The 20,019-nt window shown below is 36.5% G+C and overlaps 2 protein-coding genes across 2 annotated transcripts in view; both read right to left on the reverse strand.

Moving 5' to 3' along the window:
* The window catches only part of LOC127988150 (uncharacterized), a 64,773-nt gene that overhangs the window by 1,140 nt on the left and 43,614 nt on the right, over positions 1–20,019 (reverse strand). The gene's annotated exons all lie outside the window — the stretch shown is intronic.
* Positions 45–18,748, reverse strand: LOC127988157 (uncharacterized). The gene is made up of 7 exons (XM_052590764.1): positions 18,602–18,748; positions 13,799–14,122; positions 7,547–7,882; positions 5,230–5,538; positions 1,860–1,994; positions 762–832; positions 45–366 (listed from the first exon to the last, which is right to left on the reverse strand). The coding sequence occupies exons 1-7, from the start codon at positions 18,639–18,641 to the stop codon at positions 316–318; spliced, it is 1,266 nt and encodes a 421-aa protein (XP_052446724.1). The 5' UTR covers positions 18,642–18,748; the 3' UTR covers positions 45–315.

A 20,019-nucleotide genomic window follows, 5' to 3' on the forward strand; every position in this document is an offset into this window, starting at 1 on the left:
GTTTAGTCCTGAAATATTTTGCAGGTTTAACAACAATCAAGTCATTTTAGTGTCACATCCTGCGTTTAATCAGTCAAACTGAGTCAAAAGAGCTTAATATGATCAGTGTAACATCAGCATCAGCACAAACAGAAAACTTTTACATTAACTTCATCACGAATAAAAGCATGTTTCTCTGTTTATGTTTCATTTTACAAAAGCTCGACTGGATCCACTTCAGACTCTTCATGTGTGTATTGATAAAGTGATTATAAACGACTAGAAACTGTTGTTCTGTTTCAGTGAGTTTGGACAACTTCATCACTGAATCATTCATCAAAGATAGGACTCTCTTCTGGGGGTCTTCCACCCTTCAATTGAGAAGAACTAGAGGAAAAAAAGAGAAAAACAATCAGTGTGAACTCATCATATATCACTGATGGAGTATTGTAATAACGGTGTTTAATAACTGAATTAATGAAGCCACAGTCACAGACATGAAATACTGAGGTTATGAACACAGAGGAAGAAGTTTATCAAGCTGTAGATAAACTATTAGTTTAAAGAATGAAGCTTTTGGTTAACTGCTAAATCTCCTCTTATGTTTCACTAATACATTAATAACTGTGTTGTTAATATCAGAAAGTGAGTCAGTAAAATCATTCGATCAAGAAGAGATGAAGACGAGGTGGACTCTGTCTTTAGATGTGTATTAATGATATTAATGTTATCATGATGTGTGAATGAACAACAGGGATGAATCTAAATCATACGTATCTTACAGCACTGAATAAGTCTGAAAAGATGTGCCCAACAGCACTGGATAAGTTTGAAAAGAGGAGCCGAACACTTCCTGAAAGCAAACAGATTTGAATTTATTGTAAATCTTTCATTTTCACAGGCGCTCAAGAACCTAAAGCTATATGTGTTATATTATATAATATTTCTGCTCGTCGATCGAGCTGTTAATACATGTCTCAAATCAAACTCAGATTTAATATCACAATCTTTGTCATTCTTCATACTCAAAATCCCTCACTTTAAGCTGATATCTTGTGAACAGACGGATCTTTTACTATCAGAAGATCCAGAAAAGCAGTCATTGTGATTAAATCAGATCTTACTGTTGTAATATTAGTCTGTGCTCACACTGTAATGTGTGTTTCTCTGTATTATTAGTAGATCAACCAGTCACTTTATCAAATCACAAATCAATCCTTGTTCTGTTCTTACACAATGTAGATCCAGGTTTATGTTGCAGATCCAGCAGATAATTCATGTTGTATTTATCTTTCTTTAATCATATTTATTATTGGTTTAATATCTGAGTTTCTCTTTAGGTTAGCTTTGAGTTTGTCTCTAATACTTCTAATACTGTTTAGAGATGAACAGTTTCACAGTAATGCTGTTTAATATTGAATATCTTGAGTACCGGTGTCCTGCAGAGTTCAGCACAAACTGTTATTAAACACACCTGAAGCAGATAATCAAAGTCTGACTAGAAATACTAGAAACGTTCAGACAGGTGTGTGTGTGTGCGTGTGTGTGTGTGTGTGTGTGTGTGTGTGTGTGTGTGTGTGTGTTGAGGGAAGCTGGAGCTAAACTCTGCAGGATGCGCTCCACTACTGAGTTTGTACACTTCTGCTTTAATATCATCATTACTATAAAAACACGTCACACACCTATAAACACAAAAAAAGCATGTGAGATCAAACTCTATCATAACATCTGCAGAAACTGTGATGAGTTTGAGTTTTCTACAGACACACAGAGACACAGCTCACAGTAGATCTGTATTTGCACTTCATCTGTTATTATCTTAACTCTCATCAGACTTTTAGTTATTTTTTCATATTATATGAACTGTGTGTGATACTTACTCTTTTCTCTTTCTAGTTCAGCGATCCTGCGTCGATGTTTAATCACAACAGGAATTACAGCTGCAGTCACCAGAATAACAACAGTAACAACACCACCAACAATCCCTGCTACAGCAGCTGGAGACAGACCTGGACCTGAAACAGACATTAGTGTGAGTGTGTGTCTGATCTGTAACACACACACTAGAAACAACAGCACTAAATAACCTGAGTGAAGAGATGGTACTGTAATGATAGAGAGACAGTCACAGGCTATATACATGTATAGGTTACTATAATGTAAAATGCAAGTGGACAACTGTAATATAAAGCATTACTGTAAGCATACAGTATTAAAGTTCTGTACATTTTGTTGAAATAACTGTTCTGTCTATGAAACACCTGAATGATTCCCAAGTAGTGTGATGCCGTACTGAATCAGTTTCGTTACGTAGTGAATGTTTAATTCACTTGTGTTTTTGGTGAAATCCCTAGATCGATGTGTACTAATGGCTAAAGACACATCGTCATCGATTCTTTCTCTCTCAGGAGACTTTTTTCCTTTTAAATGTTTTGAAACTAAAATTGTTTTGAGTGTTTTGTATCACACGGTAGTGTCAAAAGCAACTAATGAAACATTTATTTGACCTGACTAAGGCATTATTAGTGAGGTAAAGCCTTAATATCATCTTAATGTTTTTATATTAAATTTAAATTAAATTTAAAATTAAATTAAAATGTATGCATTTAGCAGACGCTTTTATCCAAAGCGACTTACAGTGCATTCAGGCTAACATTTTTTTACCTATATATACAGTATTGTTCAAAATAATAGCAGTACAATGTGACTAACCAGAATAATCAAGGTTTTTCGTATATTTTTTTATTGCTACGTGGCAAACAAGTTAACAGTAGGTTCAGTAGATTCTCAGAAAACAAATGAGACCCAGCATTCATGATATGCACGCTCTTAAGGCTGTGCAATTGGGCAATTAGTTGAATTAGTTGAAAGGGGTGTGTTCAAATAAAATAGCAGTGTGGCATTCAATCACTGAGGTCATCAATTTTGTGAAGAAACAGGTGTGAATCAGGTGGCCCCTATTTAAGGATGAAGCCAACACTTGTTGAACATGCATTTGAAAGCTGAGGAAAATGGGTCGTTCAAGACATTGTTCAGAAGAACAGCGTACTTTGATTAAAAAGTTGATTAGAGAGGGGAAAACCTATAAAGAGGTGCAAAAAATGATAGGCTGTTCAGCTAAAATGATCTCCAATGCCTTAAAATGGAGAGCAAAACCAGAGAGACGTGGAAGAAAACGGAAGACAACCATCAAAATGGATAGAAGAATAACCAGAATGGCAAAGGCTCAGCCAATGATCACCTCCAGGATGATCAAAGACAGTCTGGAGTTACCTGTAAGTACTGTGACAGTTAGAAGACGTCTGTGTGAAGCTAATCTATTTTCAAGAATCCCCCGCAAAGTCCCTCTGTTAAAAAAAAGGCATGTGCAGAAGAGGTTACAATTTGCCAAAGAACACATCAACTGGCCTAAAGAGAAATGGAGGAACATTTTGTGGACTGATGAGAGTAAAATTGTTATTTTTGGGTCCAAGGGCCACAGGCAGTTTGTGAGACGACCCCCAAACTCTGAATTCAAGCCACAGTACACAGTGAAGACAGTGAAGCATGGAGGTGCAAGCATCATGATATGGGCATGTTTCTCCTACTATGGTGTTGGGCCTATTTATCGCATACCAGGGATCATGGATCAGTTTGCATATGTTAAAATACTTGAAGAGGTCATGTTGCCCTATGCTGAAGAGGACATGCCCTTGAAATGGTTGTTTCAACAAGACAATGACCCAAAACACACTAGTAAACGGGCAAAGTCTTGGTTCCAAACCAACAAAATTAATGTTATGGAGTGGCCAGCCCAATCTCCAGACCTTAATCCAATTGAGAACTTGTGGGGTGATATCAAAAATGCTGTTTCTGAAGCAAAACCAAGAAATGTGAATGAATTGTGGAATGTTGTTAAAGAATCATGGAGTGGAATAACAGCTGAGAGGTGCCACAAGTTCGTTGACTCCATGCCACACAGATGTCAAGCAGTTTTAAAAAACTGTGGTCATACAACTAAATATTAGTTTAGTGATTCACAGGATTGCTAAATCCCAGAAAAAAAAAAAATTTTTGTACAAAATAGTTTTGAGTTTGTACAGTCAAAGGTAGACACTGCTATTTTTTTGAACACACCCCTTTCAACTAATTGCCCAATTGCACAGCCTTAAGAGCGTGCATATCATGAATGCTGGGTCTTGTTTGTTTTCTGACAATCTACTGAACCTACTGGTAACTTGTTTGCCACGTAGCAATAAAAAATATACTAAAAACCTTGATTATTCTGGTTAGTCACATTGTACTGCTATTATTTTGAACAATACTGTATACACATCTGCTTGTCTGTACAAAGTATGATTTATTAAGAATGTCCCTCTGTATATCAATCATGTTACAGTGCTTGTTGTATCCTTATAATAATGTTCTGATAAGGTTCTGAAGCTGAAAATAGAGTTATCTTATACAGACATGCTTGCACTCTGTCACTTACTACATAAATACACCCTTATTAACACAAAGCATACTTCCACACACACTTATACTTGAAATAAGTGATAGGTAACAAAATGTTTAGTGCAAGTCTCCTTTTTATAACACCATTTTCAGGTTTCACTGTAATAATGATGTGGCATAAAACTCAATTTAAATTAAGTTTAATGACTAAACAGGATTTTAAATATAATAATAGTTAACTTATGATATCCAAATGTAAATCCAAAAGAAAAATTGTGTAGAAATACAGTGTTTTCAACCTTTCTAACTGTTACAACACCAACTTTTGCCAGATCTTCATAAAATTTAACATGCTTGTTTCGAGTCAAATGACTAACTTGCTTACCTTATTTTGTTAAGTTTTGAGTTTTCTATAAGATTTATAGGCTTTTGGGTACACTGGATTATGCCCATATATTTAAGTGGATACTTTTAAATTTCTCATAGATCTTTAGGGCCGTGAGTCAAACAGGACCTGCAAGTTTTGTTTCTGATTAGCCTCCATTAACCTCATCTAATAGGTGCTCAAACTTCAGTAAGCTGGATAGATTAATGATAGATTCCAGCATCCCCACACTATAGGAAAGCAGTTTGGATCATAAATGAATGGATATCATGCAGTATTTTTCAGCAAACCTCTCTGAAACACCAAGAAACTAAAACAGTTTGATACAAATGTTATGCTTAACTATACAAATGAAGAGTAACTTTAGAAATGTTCTTAGGTCTGTGATTTAAATCAGATCAATTTTACACTGACAGAATTGATCTACTCACCACTGACAGTAACAGTGATTCTCCTGTTTATGATGCGTCTGCTGCTGATGATCTTCAGTTCATAAAGTCCAGAGTCTGTGGATCTGGTGTCTGTGATGATCAGAGATCCGGTCTGATGATCCAGCTCCAGTCTGTCTCTGTATCTCTCATCAGGACCATCAGATGTGAAGAAGTGTTGGTCTGCTTTATATAGTTCAGCTAGGACAGTGCCATCAAACATCCACTGTATCAGATCATCTTTCTGTATTTCAGTAACAGTCTGTAGAGTAACAGTTTCTCCCTCAACCACTGACACTGTCTTCACTGCATCTGTCACAACAACAAACAGATGAAGAATAAGGTAAAGCTACTCAGACATGAATTAAATACATACAGGAAGCTTTTTAACACTTCTCACTTGACAAATCTCAGGAAGTCTATAAAAGCTAATTTAACTCTCGGGTGTTTTAATTAAATATAAATTTACAGCAACACTTTACTGGTCATGAAGGCAAATTTCAAGTCTAACAGGACATTTCCATCAAAGGACAGACAAAGAGAAGAAGAGAAATGTGTGCCTCAGAACACATAAAAAGAGCATATAAAACTGAACACAACAGTGAATAATATACAGAGAAATTAAGGATCTCTCATACAGACACTGAACACTATTAATATACCACACTGTAAAACCCGACAAGTAAACTTTACTCAAACCGTTTGAGTAAACAGATTGCCTTGATTTAAACCCTGTAAGTTTTAAAACTTTGCATTCAAGTAATTAAGTGATTAACTAAGTGCTGATTGTGAATTAGTGATGAACAGCTGCTGTTAACAAACAGAATCACTGAAGAAAAGAGAAACACAAGAACTACTACAACTGACTTCAGACACAGACTTAGATGAAATCAACTGAAATAAAATACATGAAATCTCTCAAGATCTGATTAAACAACCCCACAAACAGCATCACCAGCTCCACTTATTAATAACCAGACTGACTTTATTTCTGTCAGACGTCTACAGAAGATCTTATTGAGAATGAACTAAGGTTTAGATGTTGATTTATTGTTTCATTTGAAGTAACCATGTTAGAGATCAGTGTTTGCTTTAGCTAGATCTAGAGTTGTATCAGCATTGCACAAATGTTTGCTGCAAAACAATAATGCAATTGTATAGAAGCAAATTTGTGAAAACCGCTTAAAGGCTCAAGATATCAACTGAAGCAAATACTCACCACAATTATGGTGGCAAAGTTTTTTTCCTTTCAATTGATTTCATCCAAGGCTGTGCTTAAAGTCAGTTGTAGTTCTTGTGTTTCTCTTTTCTTCAGTGATGTTGATTGTAAACAGCAGGTGTTCATCACTAATGCATCTTCATTTAATTAGTCTCTTAATTATCTCATTAACTTTAACTCTTTGAGGACTTGGGATTTGACTCAAGACTCGTTTGTGACTTGGAAGGAATGACTTGGTTCCTCTGGTGAAATCAGCTGATGAGTTCATGGGTGGAGCACAAATATGGCAGGACTTTTACTCTTTGGCACCTGGACTTCCCACCTCTGGCTACAACATGCTTTTTGATGGTCACCGTTGTTATGATACTCACGCTGATTCTTGATGTCTGTGTTTCTAAACTAAATATTTTTTCTTTATGTAGAACTAACTTTTAGAAACCTGTCATATTATGCCAAAAATGCTGGATTGCCATCTTTTTTTCCCACTTAATTTATGTATACATTAAAGAAACCTTCAGGTCACTACATGACAATTAGCTCAAACCACAATCAATAGCACACATGATTGCCTTTTACCACAGCAACACAAAGTCTAAAGTAAACATCTGAAGGTTCAAGATCCCAACTAAAGCAAACACTGACCACTATAATGGTGACACACAAATTGTGAGTTTTTCGTTTGGTGATTCTGCTTGTTAACATCAGGTGTCTTCAATAATGGTCAATCATAACTCCATTAACTTATTAATTATCTCATTAACTTCAACTCAGCTTCAGTGTTACTTTTAACACTGCTTCAGAGTTTATATGAGTCCACACTCAGGGTGTTAAATTAACACTGGGGATTTTGCTGTGTTGAAAGCGCCAAACACCTTTAATGTTTCATGTTCAGCTGTAGTGTCACTAAATCATACAATCATATAGTGTTACAACTGTCCTTAATAATAATAGTAGCTCATTTTGAAATCATTTTTTTTTTTTTTTTTACTAAACTAACAACACGGCAAAGATAGTTACTTAGACTTTAACATGTTTATTTGCATCTAAACTCTTCACACAGTGCTTATCTAATTAATTTCATTATTACATTGATGGACTCACCGCTGACAGTCACATTAAATGTCTTGTGTGTGGTGTATCCACTGCTGCCAATCCTGATGTCAGCTTCATAAACTCCAGAGTGACTGGTTCCAATGTCCCTGATGGTCAGAGATCCAGTAAAACAGTCCAGCTGTAGTCTGTCTCTGAATCTCCCATCAGGACCATCATATGTGTTGAAGATTTCTTCCATTCTATTGATTTCAGCTACAGGAGTGTTAAGATGTTCAGACCTCCATCGTATCACATCATCTCTCTGTATTTCAGTAATAGTACTGTTGAGGGTGACTGAATCTCCCTGCAGCACTGACACTGGCTTCAATTCATCTAAAGGCACAACTGGAGAACAAACAGTTTCTATGTCAGTCATCACTTTAAAACACTTTCACTAAACCTATTTAACAGAGATCATTGAGTTTAGTATAATAAACATCATGCAACTTTCTACAGTATAAATGCAATGTATTCAATGGTTTTTAACTAGACAGTGAGGCATATACAATTGCTATACTGTAACTGCTAAACTGTAAAATATTTAATTGTGCCAACAACACTGTCCATTTCCCATAATCCTTTGCCTGGACTCACCAGCACTCACCAATTGCAGTCACCTGTCTCTCATCACCTCATCAGTCACAGAATGACACACACTCTCTCATAACAATGATGCTTGAATGTTGATTAGGGCTTTTAAGTTTCCAGTTTTCTTGCCTTCATGTTTTGAACATTGGACTGCTTCAGTGTTTTATTTTGTTTGCTGCCTGCCTTGATCTTTACCTGTTCCATGGATTAGTTTTTTTGGTGGTGCCTTGGGTGTAGGGATGGGAAACTGAGGCTTTCTAAATGGAATGAAGCTTTCATCAAATTGTGCTGAAAAACGATTTGTTACTCAAAGCTTTTTAAAACAGTGCACATTAGCGACATCTGGTGGTCAGACATCTTGGTTTCAGCAGCCTATCTAACAATACATCGCGGAGCAGAGGTTTGAAAAAGTTTAATCTGTGCCAACTCATGTCATGCATAGGCTGATCAATAATATAAAATATACAAGTTTGTGATTATAATTAATAACTGACGTGAGTAGTAAGCAAACATATTTTGGGTGAGCTGATCAGGGTTTCTGAGACCCCAGCTACAGAACATGATAAAATGCAACGTGCATTCAGTTTCTGTCTGGTGTTGAGGTTATTCTAAACTATTCTACTGAATCCCATTTAAGTGTACAAACACACGCACACACAACCAAGTCAATGTAAAGTCAAATACAAGAGTCATGGGAAGCACCGTGTTTTTTTTTTTTTTTTTTACTTTTTTTTTTAAACCAGCTGTCCCAATCTCCCAATACTGCATGACGTTCGAAGCTTCAAACGTCATCAATCATGTGGTACTTTGTATCAATCATCCCATCACTACTTTGATGTGACTGTTTGCTGATGTTTGACCTCGCTCTTTTAATAAAGCCTACACGTGGATACGGGCCGGAATGTCAAGCTTTGTTTTGGTTTGTGAAACCAGTGTTTGGAATAATGCCGTTTAAAAGAACGGTGTTAGTTAACGACGTTATTTTTTCAGTAACGGGGTAATCTAACTAATTACTTTTCGCGTCGTTATAACGCCTTTAACATTACTGGATGTTAAATGCGGTGCGTTACTTTGCATTGATTTAATAAACTATGCAATCCGAACGCACCCCTGGCTCACACAGCGAGTGAGGAGGTTGTTAATAACGAGATAAGCGATTATTATTGGCTAAGGCAGAGTCATATGTTTCATGGTAGCCAATCAGAGCCAGTGTTTTTACGCCAGCGGCGTCAAACACACACACGCACGCATGCACGCAAGCAAGATTCGCAGCAGCACCAGAGATGGCGAGTGAGGAGCAATCCGATGAAAAGTTGGCATTTTCAAGGTGGAGCTATAAGCACTAATTTAAATTCATTGTGGTCAAAGGCAAGAACGTGCATGTAATGTGTACATATAATATGTGACACATGCATCTACAAAGCTAGTGGCCAAAAACACTTTTCTTACAAAAATAATACTTGGTAGTGCAGGATAAAACTCTTGCTGTCTGTTTACGTGCAATAAATATTGAAAGTTATGTATGAACACCTGTCTGTTCTACTCATTTTAACTGACTTGTGAAAACTGCTCAAAAAAAAAAAAAAAAAAAAAAAAAAATATATATATATATATATATATATATATATATATATATATATATATATATATATATATATATATATATCTTTGACATACAGCCAATTTTTTTTTTTTTTTAAGTAACGCAAATAGTTACTTTCCCTGGTAACGAGTTACTTTAATTATAGAGTAATTCAGTTACTAACTCAGTTACTTTTTGGAACATGTAGTGAGTAACTATAACTAATTACTTTTTTAAAGTAACGTTCCCAACAGTCTCTGAAACCCACCCACTGCCAGTTAACCCAAATGTATTTTGGCACCCTGGGTTGCCAGTTTACAAAAAAATTCATTTCATTCATCGTCAAGTGCGCTCGTTCCTGTTTGTTTAGTCAATCTGGCAACCTGCATATTCGTCAAGTCTGAGGACGCGGGCAAGGTGAAAAAAAAAACCCTCTCCGATATTTTGAATTTGGATTGCAATACCTAGTTCAACCACTCAATGTTAAACCTGAGAAGTCATACAATATGGACTCCTGTAGCCTCTTTATCTGAGCGACTGTGTCTCAAATCTGTTAAAATCTGGCTAAAATAACACAATCTGTGATCGTGAGCAGTTGCTGATGCTCACGAAAATGTGCAATGGCTTTCGTATATGCTCAGAGATGTATAGTAACGAAGTAGAACTACTTCACTACTGTACTTAAGTACTAAAAGGCGGTATCTGTACTTTACTAGAGTATTCTTTTTTTCTCCTACTTCCACTTTTACTTCGGTACATATTTTCGCTGAGTTTAATACTTTTACTCCGATATTTTTTTTATGTGCTGCATCGTTACTCGTTACAATTATAATAATGTTACGAATCATTCCATTACAAACCACTGCCAGAACTGTAGATGGCATGTTTGATGAAGCTGGCACATCATTGAGCGAATCAAGCGAGACTGCGCGTGCTGACTGAACTGCTGTGAAGAGAGAGATGAACACCGAGCCGAGCCAGATAATGACTCGTTCACGAGTCAAGAACCGGTTGCATCGGTTTTCGGATGACCAGTAACGTTAGTTCTTTCTGACAGTTCGATTCAATAAACCAGTTGAAGAAAACAGTTCACCGATTCTTTTGCGCTCGATGCAATGGCGTCATTGGCGTTGACTGCACATGGGCTCATAACATTAACACAGAATCAGTTCAGAATCAGTCAACAAAAAAATCAGTTCGGTTCCAGACGCTCTGTGTGTCGGTTTGCTTCACGCTAAATCACACATGCGCAGTATCATCAGCTCCTCGGTTCACGAATCGGACAGAAACGGTTCTTGACTCGTGAACGAGTCATTATCTGGCTCGGCTCGGTGTTCATCTTCAGTTCTCTCTTCACATCAGTTCAGTCAGTGTACTGTTTGAGTAATGAATTACTCAGGGATATTGGTTTGTTTTAACTCAGAGGGAGTGTCAGACACATTAAACAAGTTAATAGCTTAATTCATCTGTGGATTAATGCGTATTGGAGACGCGAACTGTTTAAAACGATTCAGTTCGATTTGGTGGACTGTTTCAAAAAGATCCGGTTACATCGAATGATTCGTTCGCGAACCAGATATCACAAACTGCTTTGTTTTTTAACTGTCTTACAACAGACACGGAAGAGAAGACAATGCTGAATAAAGTCTAGTTTTTGCTATTTTTGGACCAAAATGTATTTTCGATGCTTCGAAAAATTCTAAATGACCCTCTCATACCTGTCAAGTATCCCGTTTTGGCCGGGAAAGTCACGTATTTTACCCTTCTTTCCCGCCGTCCTCCCGTATTAGTATTTTCCCGTAAATCTCCCGTATTTTAATTTTTTTATTTTAACCTGCGTTATTAATAAAATAATAATTAAAAAAAATCCAAATCTGAGCTCTGTCACTAGTCTCGCGATAACTGCCACCTGTAGTAGCCTGTCGCGAGGGGTGTGTGAGGTCAGATGACATGAGTTATAACCAAGGGGCAAGGAACTCGACCGGAAGTTGAAGTCGGGTGGGGGCTGCCATCTTTTAGCAGAACTTCACTTGCGTTAGCATTCCCATTGACTCCCATTCATTTTGGCGTCACTTTGACAGCGAATAACTTTACATCTGAGGCGTTTAAAGACTCCGTTTGTCCATTATTTATTTCTAAAGATACACGACAATGTATAAAGGGCTCCATTACCTTCTATGTTACATTATGGCCCCGTATAAACAGTTTTTGTAAAAAATAGGCTAACGATTGCGTCATAACCACTTGACTCTCTGTCGCATTACCGTACAGACAGGAGGAGAAGCTCGCAGGCAATTAACTTAATATGGCGTACTGGCGTTACATTTTAAAATACTATACAAAATAATTAATCAGAATACTTACTCCTGCTCACTCACGCCAAAGAACTCCCCGCTCAAGCTCGCTGTCTCTGCAAGATTAACGATGGCAGTTTGCACGCACAGCCACTTAGAAGATTTACATCTGGCAGACAGGTTGCTGACGTCGTCAAGCTTCGTTTGAGTCTGCGCGTCAGAAACGGAAGTGCTAAAATACGCTAAAACCGGGCTTCATTTGTCTCAATTGAGTTCCAATGGGGTCGCTGTGTCCATTTCTTTTACTGTCTATGGTTATAACGCGGGAAAAACAACAACAAAAGACAAAACAGAGACGGATGATGGATGCTACGATAGAGAGTGAAGGCACACCATCCCAAAAAACCAAAACCCTTGTGTAAATACCGTGATAAATGGGACAGCGAATTTACTTTTTTAAAGAATGCAAAGTTTGCAACAAATTTGTACAACAACTCACTAAAAGAGTAAAAGAAAAGTTATGTGAAATGAAAAGAAAAACTGTAAAAGAAAAGCAATATGAAATTAAAACAATGTGTGGAATGAAAATAAAATGTAAGTGTAAAGACAAGCAATGTTAAATTAACAGAAAATATGCAAATAAGCCTTTAAATAAATGCTCTTCATATATACCCGTTTGTGTTTTCATTTGGGCTATAACACCTGTCTTAAAATGTAAGGGATACTGGAGCTTTGTTGGGGTGGTGGTACTGCTCGAGGTGGGCGCCGGAAAATTTCCCTTATTTGCAAATCCAAAACTTGACAGGTATGGACCCTCTGATGTCTTACGGGTTTGAAACAACATGAGGGTAAGTCATTAATGACATCATTTTGCAAATTGGGCTAACTAACCCTAGTAACCGTTTTTTGTTTACAAGAAGTTACAGTCAAAGGAATTGTGATTGTCCTTTAGGTTAATCATTTGAAATAGTAAAAACAATATGTTCAAACTTTTGACTACTTTCTTTAATAGCTACATAACACAATACTTCTACTTTTACTTTCAGTACTTGAGTAGTAAATTTGAAAATAGACTACTTGCAATACTTAAGTACAAAAAATGTTGAATACTTTAGTACTTCTACTTAAGTGTGGTGCTTAAAGAGCACTTCTACTTCTACTCAAGTCACTTATTTGATAGAGCACTTGTACTTTTACTCAAGTATGGTTCTCTAGTACTTTATACATCTCTGTATATGCTCTATTTTTCCGATTTCACTCTCACGTTCGAACACGTTCAGCAAGAAAGCCACTCCTTGACAGCAATTTTATCTTGATAAACATGACACAATACGCTATAGCATTAATATAACATGAAAAGAGTTGTGTAACCCTATTAAAGCACAGGATGAAATACAGTGATTGACTCTGGTAAATCGTGAATTAGCAGTCATCACCAAAGCTTGTGCAGCCAGTCACGCTGGAGCAATGGCGATGACCTGCATCTGCTCACGAATGGCTGTTGTGGTAGCCTACTTTGATAGTCTAGCTACCGCATGACTAAGGGAGTTGTTATGTTATACAACACTTGGATGGCACAAGTGTGTAAATAAGAATCAACCAAAGGAAAAGAAAAGAAAAAACATTTTTCATGACTCATTTTAAACTGAAATTCTGTAAATAAAATAGTAATATTTTGCATCTGTAACAAAAAATAAATTAAATATAATTGGAGAATTCAAATTTTAATTTATTTTTTAGAGATTGATAAAGTGGTAATTTAAAAGACAAAAAAAAAAAAAAGGGTGAGGCACTCACCACTGATGTAGAATGTCTTCGATGGGGATCCTCTGGTGCTGAAGATATTTATTTTCCACTCTCCAGAGTCTGAGTTTCTGATGTTTCTTATCTTAAGATCTCCAGTCTGATTTTCCAGCTGCAGTCTGTCTTTTAATGCCCCGTCAGTATTAACCCGTTCTGATTTACTTTTGGGGTCACGACTGATTGTAGCAATGAGAATTCCTTTAAATCTCCATTCTATCTCATCATTTTCTTGTAGTTCAGTAACACCAGTGTATAGAGTGACAGAATCTCCCTCCAGCACTGATACTGACTGCATTTTATCTGTATCCACAAACACACCTGGAGAACAGAGAGAAACAGTGAAAGATTTAACTTAAAACACTCATAACACGATCTATCTATCTATCTATCTATCTATCTATCTATCTATGGGATGTACAATGTTGGATTTTTGCCAATATTCAATATTTCAATGTGATTGTGATCAATGTGGTATATTCGATATTCATTTATGATCATGGGTGTAAACTTCAACTTAAACTTCAACAATAGTGGGGGTAATAAGCGCTTTACAATCATGTGGCGGGTGTCTCCTCAACCATCACCAGTAAATTATTTTTGCATCCTCAACATAGTATTATAGATTTTGAGACTGAGAACGTCTCTTATTTAGAAGCAACTGCAGCACTAAATGACCGACAAGGGCTGATAGACATCACAAATCCTCCGCATCCCAATACCGTGTTCGGAAAGAAAATGATGGATACATGGAATTCCTAAAGGCAATAAATGCCAGATGGGATGAAAATGCATATTTTAATAACATCTCTCGCAGTTATATCATTGAGTAATTATATTGTGTATAAATTGCAGGCATCAGGGAGCCACTAAACTGCTTTTGAATGCACAATCCATTTTAGTTTCACCTTCACTTTCGAGATGCACAAACGTAATTTTACGCGGAGCAGAAGTACTTAGCCCACATTTTACAAGATTAGATGTTTTTCAGTGGTGCTGAGGATCTGCAAATCATTCGCCATCGTCCTCAGTCAGGTCAGTAAGCAGGTTCATTCCTGTCATTCAGCTTAGCTATAGCCATAGCTGGACGCCTTTGTCCATAGGGATTTCCTGGCATTAAAATTACTCCTATCATATGACTATATTGTCTCTTTTAATTACACGCCAGGCACCGAAGGTGCGTAGGCACCTATTGAATTCATTGGGGTTATTCTTTTTCTTCCATTTCTTCCGCCGCAAGTCTATGGCAGCTCATAGAACCGCTTGCGGGAATGTTGTGAAATTTGGCACACTGAAAGGACAGTGTCGTCATTAATCATAGAAATCGAATGAACCCCAAAATTCACAAATTTAAAGGTTTAGTTTTTTTTGTTTTTTCGAATTTGTTCTAGATGGTTAGTCCGATTTTTACAAAAATTGGCTCAGATCATCTTCAGAACATGCTGGCGAAAAGTTATGGAATTGAAGTTGATTCTGCAAATTGTTCTCGAATACCACGAGAACAAATTCTACAAAAAGCACACAAAAATGCACGTGAGGCCATAATTCCGCAATGGTTTGGCGTATTGAGACCAAACTTATAACAAGCATGACCTGTGTGTGTTATAACAAGCATGACCTGAGACTACTAGCAGTGTTTCGGCAGAGTGCCACCTTGTGGTCAGGAGATACGAAAAATGCATATTTTTGCTTATAACTTCTGAATGGTTTGACCAAAAATAAAATACAATTTGAATTATGTTCTAAAATACTGTATTTTACAAACGCATTAGTGTATTGTTATGAAATTAATTACAAAAATCTTCAGCACCATGTAGTGATGGTACTCAAAAAGTTTGGGTGCAGTGCCACCTTGTGGTCAAAAGTTGTAAAGACATTTACAAAAATTCTAATAACATTTGATTAAAGAGCCAGTAAGATGAAAATTCTAAGCTTCCTATCACTGTTTATAAGTCCTGTACATTAGGTTTAAATCCATCCAAGGTTAAAAAACATTGTCATTTTGTCAAAATATCATTTTAAAATTACCTCAATTCTCAGAGATCCCCAAACGGTTCGCTCGAAGCTTGAAGTTTCCTTAAACCCCACCTTTCGGTAGCATACTGTGTTCTGATTGGTCAACTAACATAAGCAGTTCTGATTGGTTGTTACGCACACACCTTCATGGTAAACTATGCGTTAGCATCTGTTTGGGGTGAATTATGTCTTGTTCCTCTCAACGCGAAGCAAACAGTAAAATAAAAAACTTGAACAGTATAGCTGTTTTATTCATCTTTGTGGGTGTATTCAAGCCGCGCGCTTCAGTTTGAATCTGAATAGCGCGTTCAGGTCACATTAGATATAATGAAGGGAGACATGAAAAACAGACATCGCGTTGTTTTCATATGGATTACTTTATCACAGAATATCTGTTTTCGGCAGCACTTGTTTAGTTTTAAAGTAGACATGTCAAGCTTTCTATAGATATCTCTCTCATGTCTCTTCGTTGAGTATTCACGGAGTTACACTTCATTTTAATGACGTGTTTGTACATGACGATCAGCGCAGAGAAAGGCTGCAGACAGCACACATACTGATAAGACGCTCGGGAGAAAACAGACAGGACAGAGTTTTGTTTCTCCCAAGACAGTAGGTGTAGATTATTATGCAAAGTGTTCCTAGTGACGTACATAGAGATCGGCAAAAGATTTGAAATCTATAACGACTTGTTTCAGCGATTCAGAGTCGACTCCTTACTTTAGAAGCCAATAACTTTATAAATCGTGTACTTTTTGGTTTAATTACTTGCACATTGTTTACACTGATGGACAGCTACATCATACACTGTAATACAGGTAATTTTTGATTTCCCATCTGTGTGGCTCTTTAAATTAGAGTAGGTCATGCCGAGAACATCGGTACCAATTATGCCAAAATTGGCCAAACTTGATAACCTACTTTTTCAAACTCCTCCTAGACCATTAATCCGATTTTCACCAAATTTGTCCAATCCATACCACAGAGACGAATTTGAGGCATGATGCCAAAATGACACTTCAGGCTGTATTTTTGCAATGCTTTGGCATATTGACACCAAACTTTGTGTGTGCCATTGTCACCTCACACAGAACAAACCAAAATGATTTGATTACAGTGCCACCTGTTGGTCAAAAGTGATAACCCATTTAATTTAATCAGTGGTTGTATTTATGATTTTTCAGCCATTTCAATTATAATCATCCTAAAATTGCTGTAATTGCTCATTGTTGCATTTGGTCTGATGCTCCATGTCATGCTTAGCTCCTTAATTTGCCGGTGGAGTGCTTCCCATAATTGCTGCTTGCAGCTATATTTTAAATCTAGATTTATTCACATTGGCCCTTAAAACGTCTACGTGAACACACTTGCCCGAGAAAAAGTGCATGGGAAAGGATGTAGGTTTTATTATAAGTTGGGGGGACACCTCCCCCACATATTGTACACCCATGCTACAGGGAGCCCTTGCACTAGACAAAATATTTTTATTGTTTTACCTGTGCCTTTGTTCTCTCTTTAACCAATTTCACTTTGCATTGAAAATATGATTCAATACGATGAAACAAGAATCTCCTTGCTCATTTTTGATAATTGCACTTCACTTAAAGCTACAGTCTGTAACTTTTGGCGCTCTATAGAAGATAATAAACAGCATTTGTCTTGCGGAAGAACACTGTAGCTGGAGCTACTTCTCTCTGTTTGTGTCTATGACGAGTCATGCTGGTACTGGGCTACTCCGCGCAGCGGTTCCAGAACGAGTCTAAAATAGTCAGAATATAAAAACTTTTTATAGGTGTAGGCTACTGTAGTAATTCAGGAAAAAAAGTTTTTGAAAATGGGTTGATGAACTTGCTTATTATAGAAATATTGTAAACGTTGAACACAAAGCTATGGACTGCTTTAAGTATAATTTTTCAGTAGGTCTACTTTATCACCGAGTGACACACAGTGCCACACTTCATGTAGATAATGGGTTTATTGTCTTTTGTAGCATTGCGTCATGCTGGTTGCGTCCAGTACAGACATGTAAAGCCCCAAATCCCTTGTCTCTTGACAACACGATATCTCAGTTCTATGGAAGGATATTCCAGACTATTTTCAAAAGGAATTTCAATTTGTATTTTATTATTGCGTATGTGGACAAATCTTGCATTACCGTTTGCGTTTTCATTTTTTGCGAACGCACAGTGACTGCCAAATTCCAAATTCAGATGCAAAGTCCATTTGCAACTGCAGCCTATTTCCCATATCTTATGAGTTATGAGACTGTATATTTAAATAACAAAATTAATAACTGTCCGCTTTCTCACTCTCTCTGCGTCGCACATGTAACCATCCAAAAATCAAACTGCATCGGAATTACTTTTGCATTTGAGTTTCCGATGCCTAGAAACCTAGCTGTCAGTCAGTGTCAGGGATGAAACTATACTATTTTGCCATTTTTTTATTTTCACAAAAGTTATTTGAAATATAAACGTAGATACTTAACTTCAATTTAACACTTTTCTATGTATTAGACATTTATTTTTCTAATGTCATGCTGACACCAAAATAGTGACGTCTGTTTATTTTATTTATTTAGAGTGTATCCATTAATCCAATATCATAATATAACTAACATCTAATAACTAAAATATTAGGTCGTCATTGTCGGCCACTTTACCAAAAATGATCGTTCAACAGGCAAATAGAATAACTATATGTGCATTTTTGGTTTGTAAAATAACGAAACCCAAAGTTAGACTTATTCAATTCTAATAATAATAAAAACAAGAATAAACTTACCCATGAATAAGAAAATACTGACTGAAAGGGCGCGTTTCATGTTGATGTGAATATAAATGATCTGGGCATTTATTAAAGTCCTTCCTTCTCTGAGTGCTCGTCAGCGATCCGTTTTTGAGCTGCACCCACTGATCTTCACAGAGTAAAGTCTTTCTGTGGCAGGGGGAGCTGCCACACAGTCTGACACGGCGCCTGTCCCGGGATCAGTGGCGTAGCGGACGAGAACAATAACCTCCTGCTGGGCTGTTGATCATGTATCGATGATAGCCAGAAATATTGTCCAAAACATCAAATTTAACCAATATTAAGAGGATTTGGCATTTCCAATGAATGAAGAACTGTTACATTCCTCTTATTATTAGGCCTGTTATTATTAAGTTTTTAGTATTATTAAATGAATACTAGTACAATAAATTTGCCCCGTAATAATTTCATAACGCATCACCACATAACTGGCGATCTTTGAGGATAATACAAATTACTCTATTATTAGCATATTCCTTATTGAAAAATTTAAAATATATATGATAGCACACGTACATCTCGGAGACTTCTATTTGACGTCTGCATTTATATCTGCAAGACGTTTTTTTTAGAGTGTTTTCTCATCTGCAGTAGGCTACATCTATAGGACGTTTCCTTTTAGATGTCAATATTAGATGTCTTTAATATGTTTATGATTTAAAATGTATCTTAAAACAGAACTGACATCTGAAAGATGTTTGTAGACAGCTTTTCAGATCAAGATATCTTTAACAGACATCTTGCAGACGTACGTGTGCTATCTGGGATATGTTTTATTATTAAACAAGGGTGTATTATACAATGAATCATAGGCCTATAATTACAATTCTTAACACTGCATTCATAAATGAAAAGTAATGGCATATAACGTTCCCAGAACGTTGCAGAGTGGTTGTTTTTAAAATGACCTAAGAATAACTTATACAGAACGTTCTCTAATGTTTTTTTTTTTTTTTTTTTGCAACCATAAAATAACGTTCCCAGAACATTTCAAAACTTTGCAGATGTTTATGTGTAATGATCTATACAGAGCCCTGAAATTATTTTAATGCAGCATGTATTAAAATACAGAAATGTTTTGTTAAATGTGAGCCAAACTCAATCACAATTAAAAGAACCAAAGACTTAAACTACTTCAGTCTGTGTGCACTGAATTTATTTAATACACGAGTTTCACAATTTGAGTTGAATTACTGAAATAAATCAACTTTTCCAGGACATTCTAATTTAACGAGATGCACCTGTACACGATGACACCCAAGCCTTAAATCAGATTCCCTTCTTCACCCAGAAGTATACAAAAACACAGGGAGAGCATTTTTTTTTTTTTTTAAATTCTGTAGAAATAATAATCTTAGAAGTTGGGTGCCTGCTACTAAATTTAGTTCAGTAGT

The sequence above is a fragment of the Carassius gibelio genome, chromosome B22 (assembly GCF_023724105.1).
Source record: "Carassius gibelio isolate Cgi1373 ecotype wild population from Czech Republic chromosome B22, carGib1.2-hapl.c, whole genome shotgun sequence".
NCBI classification, from domain to species: Eukaryota; Metazoa; Chordata; class Actinopteri; order Cypriniformes; family Cyprinidae; genus Carassius; species Carassius gibelio.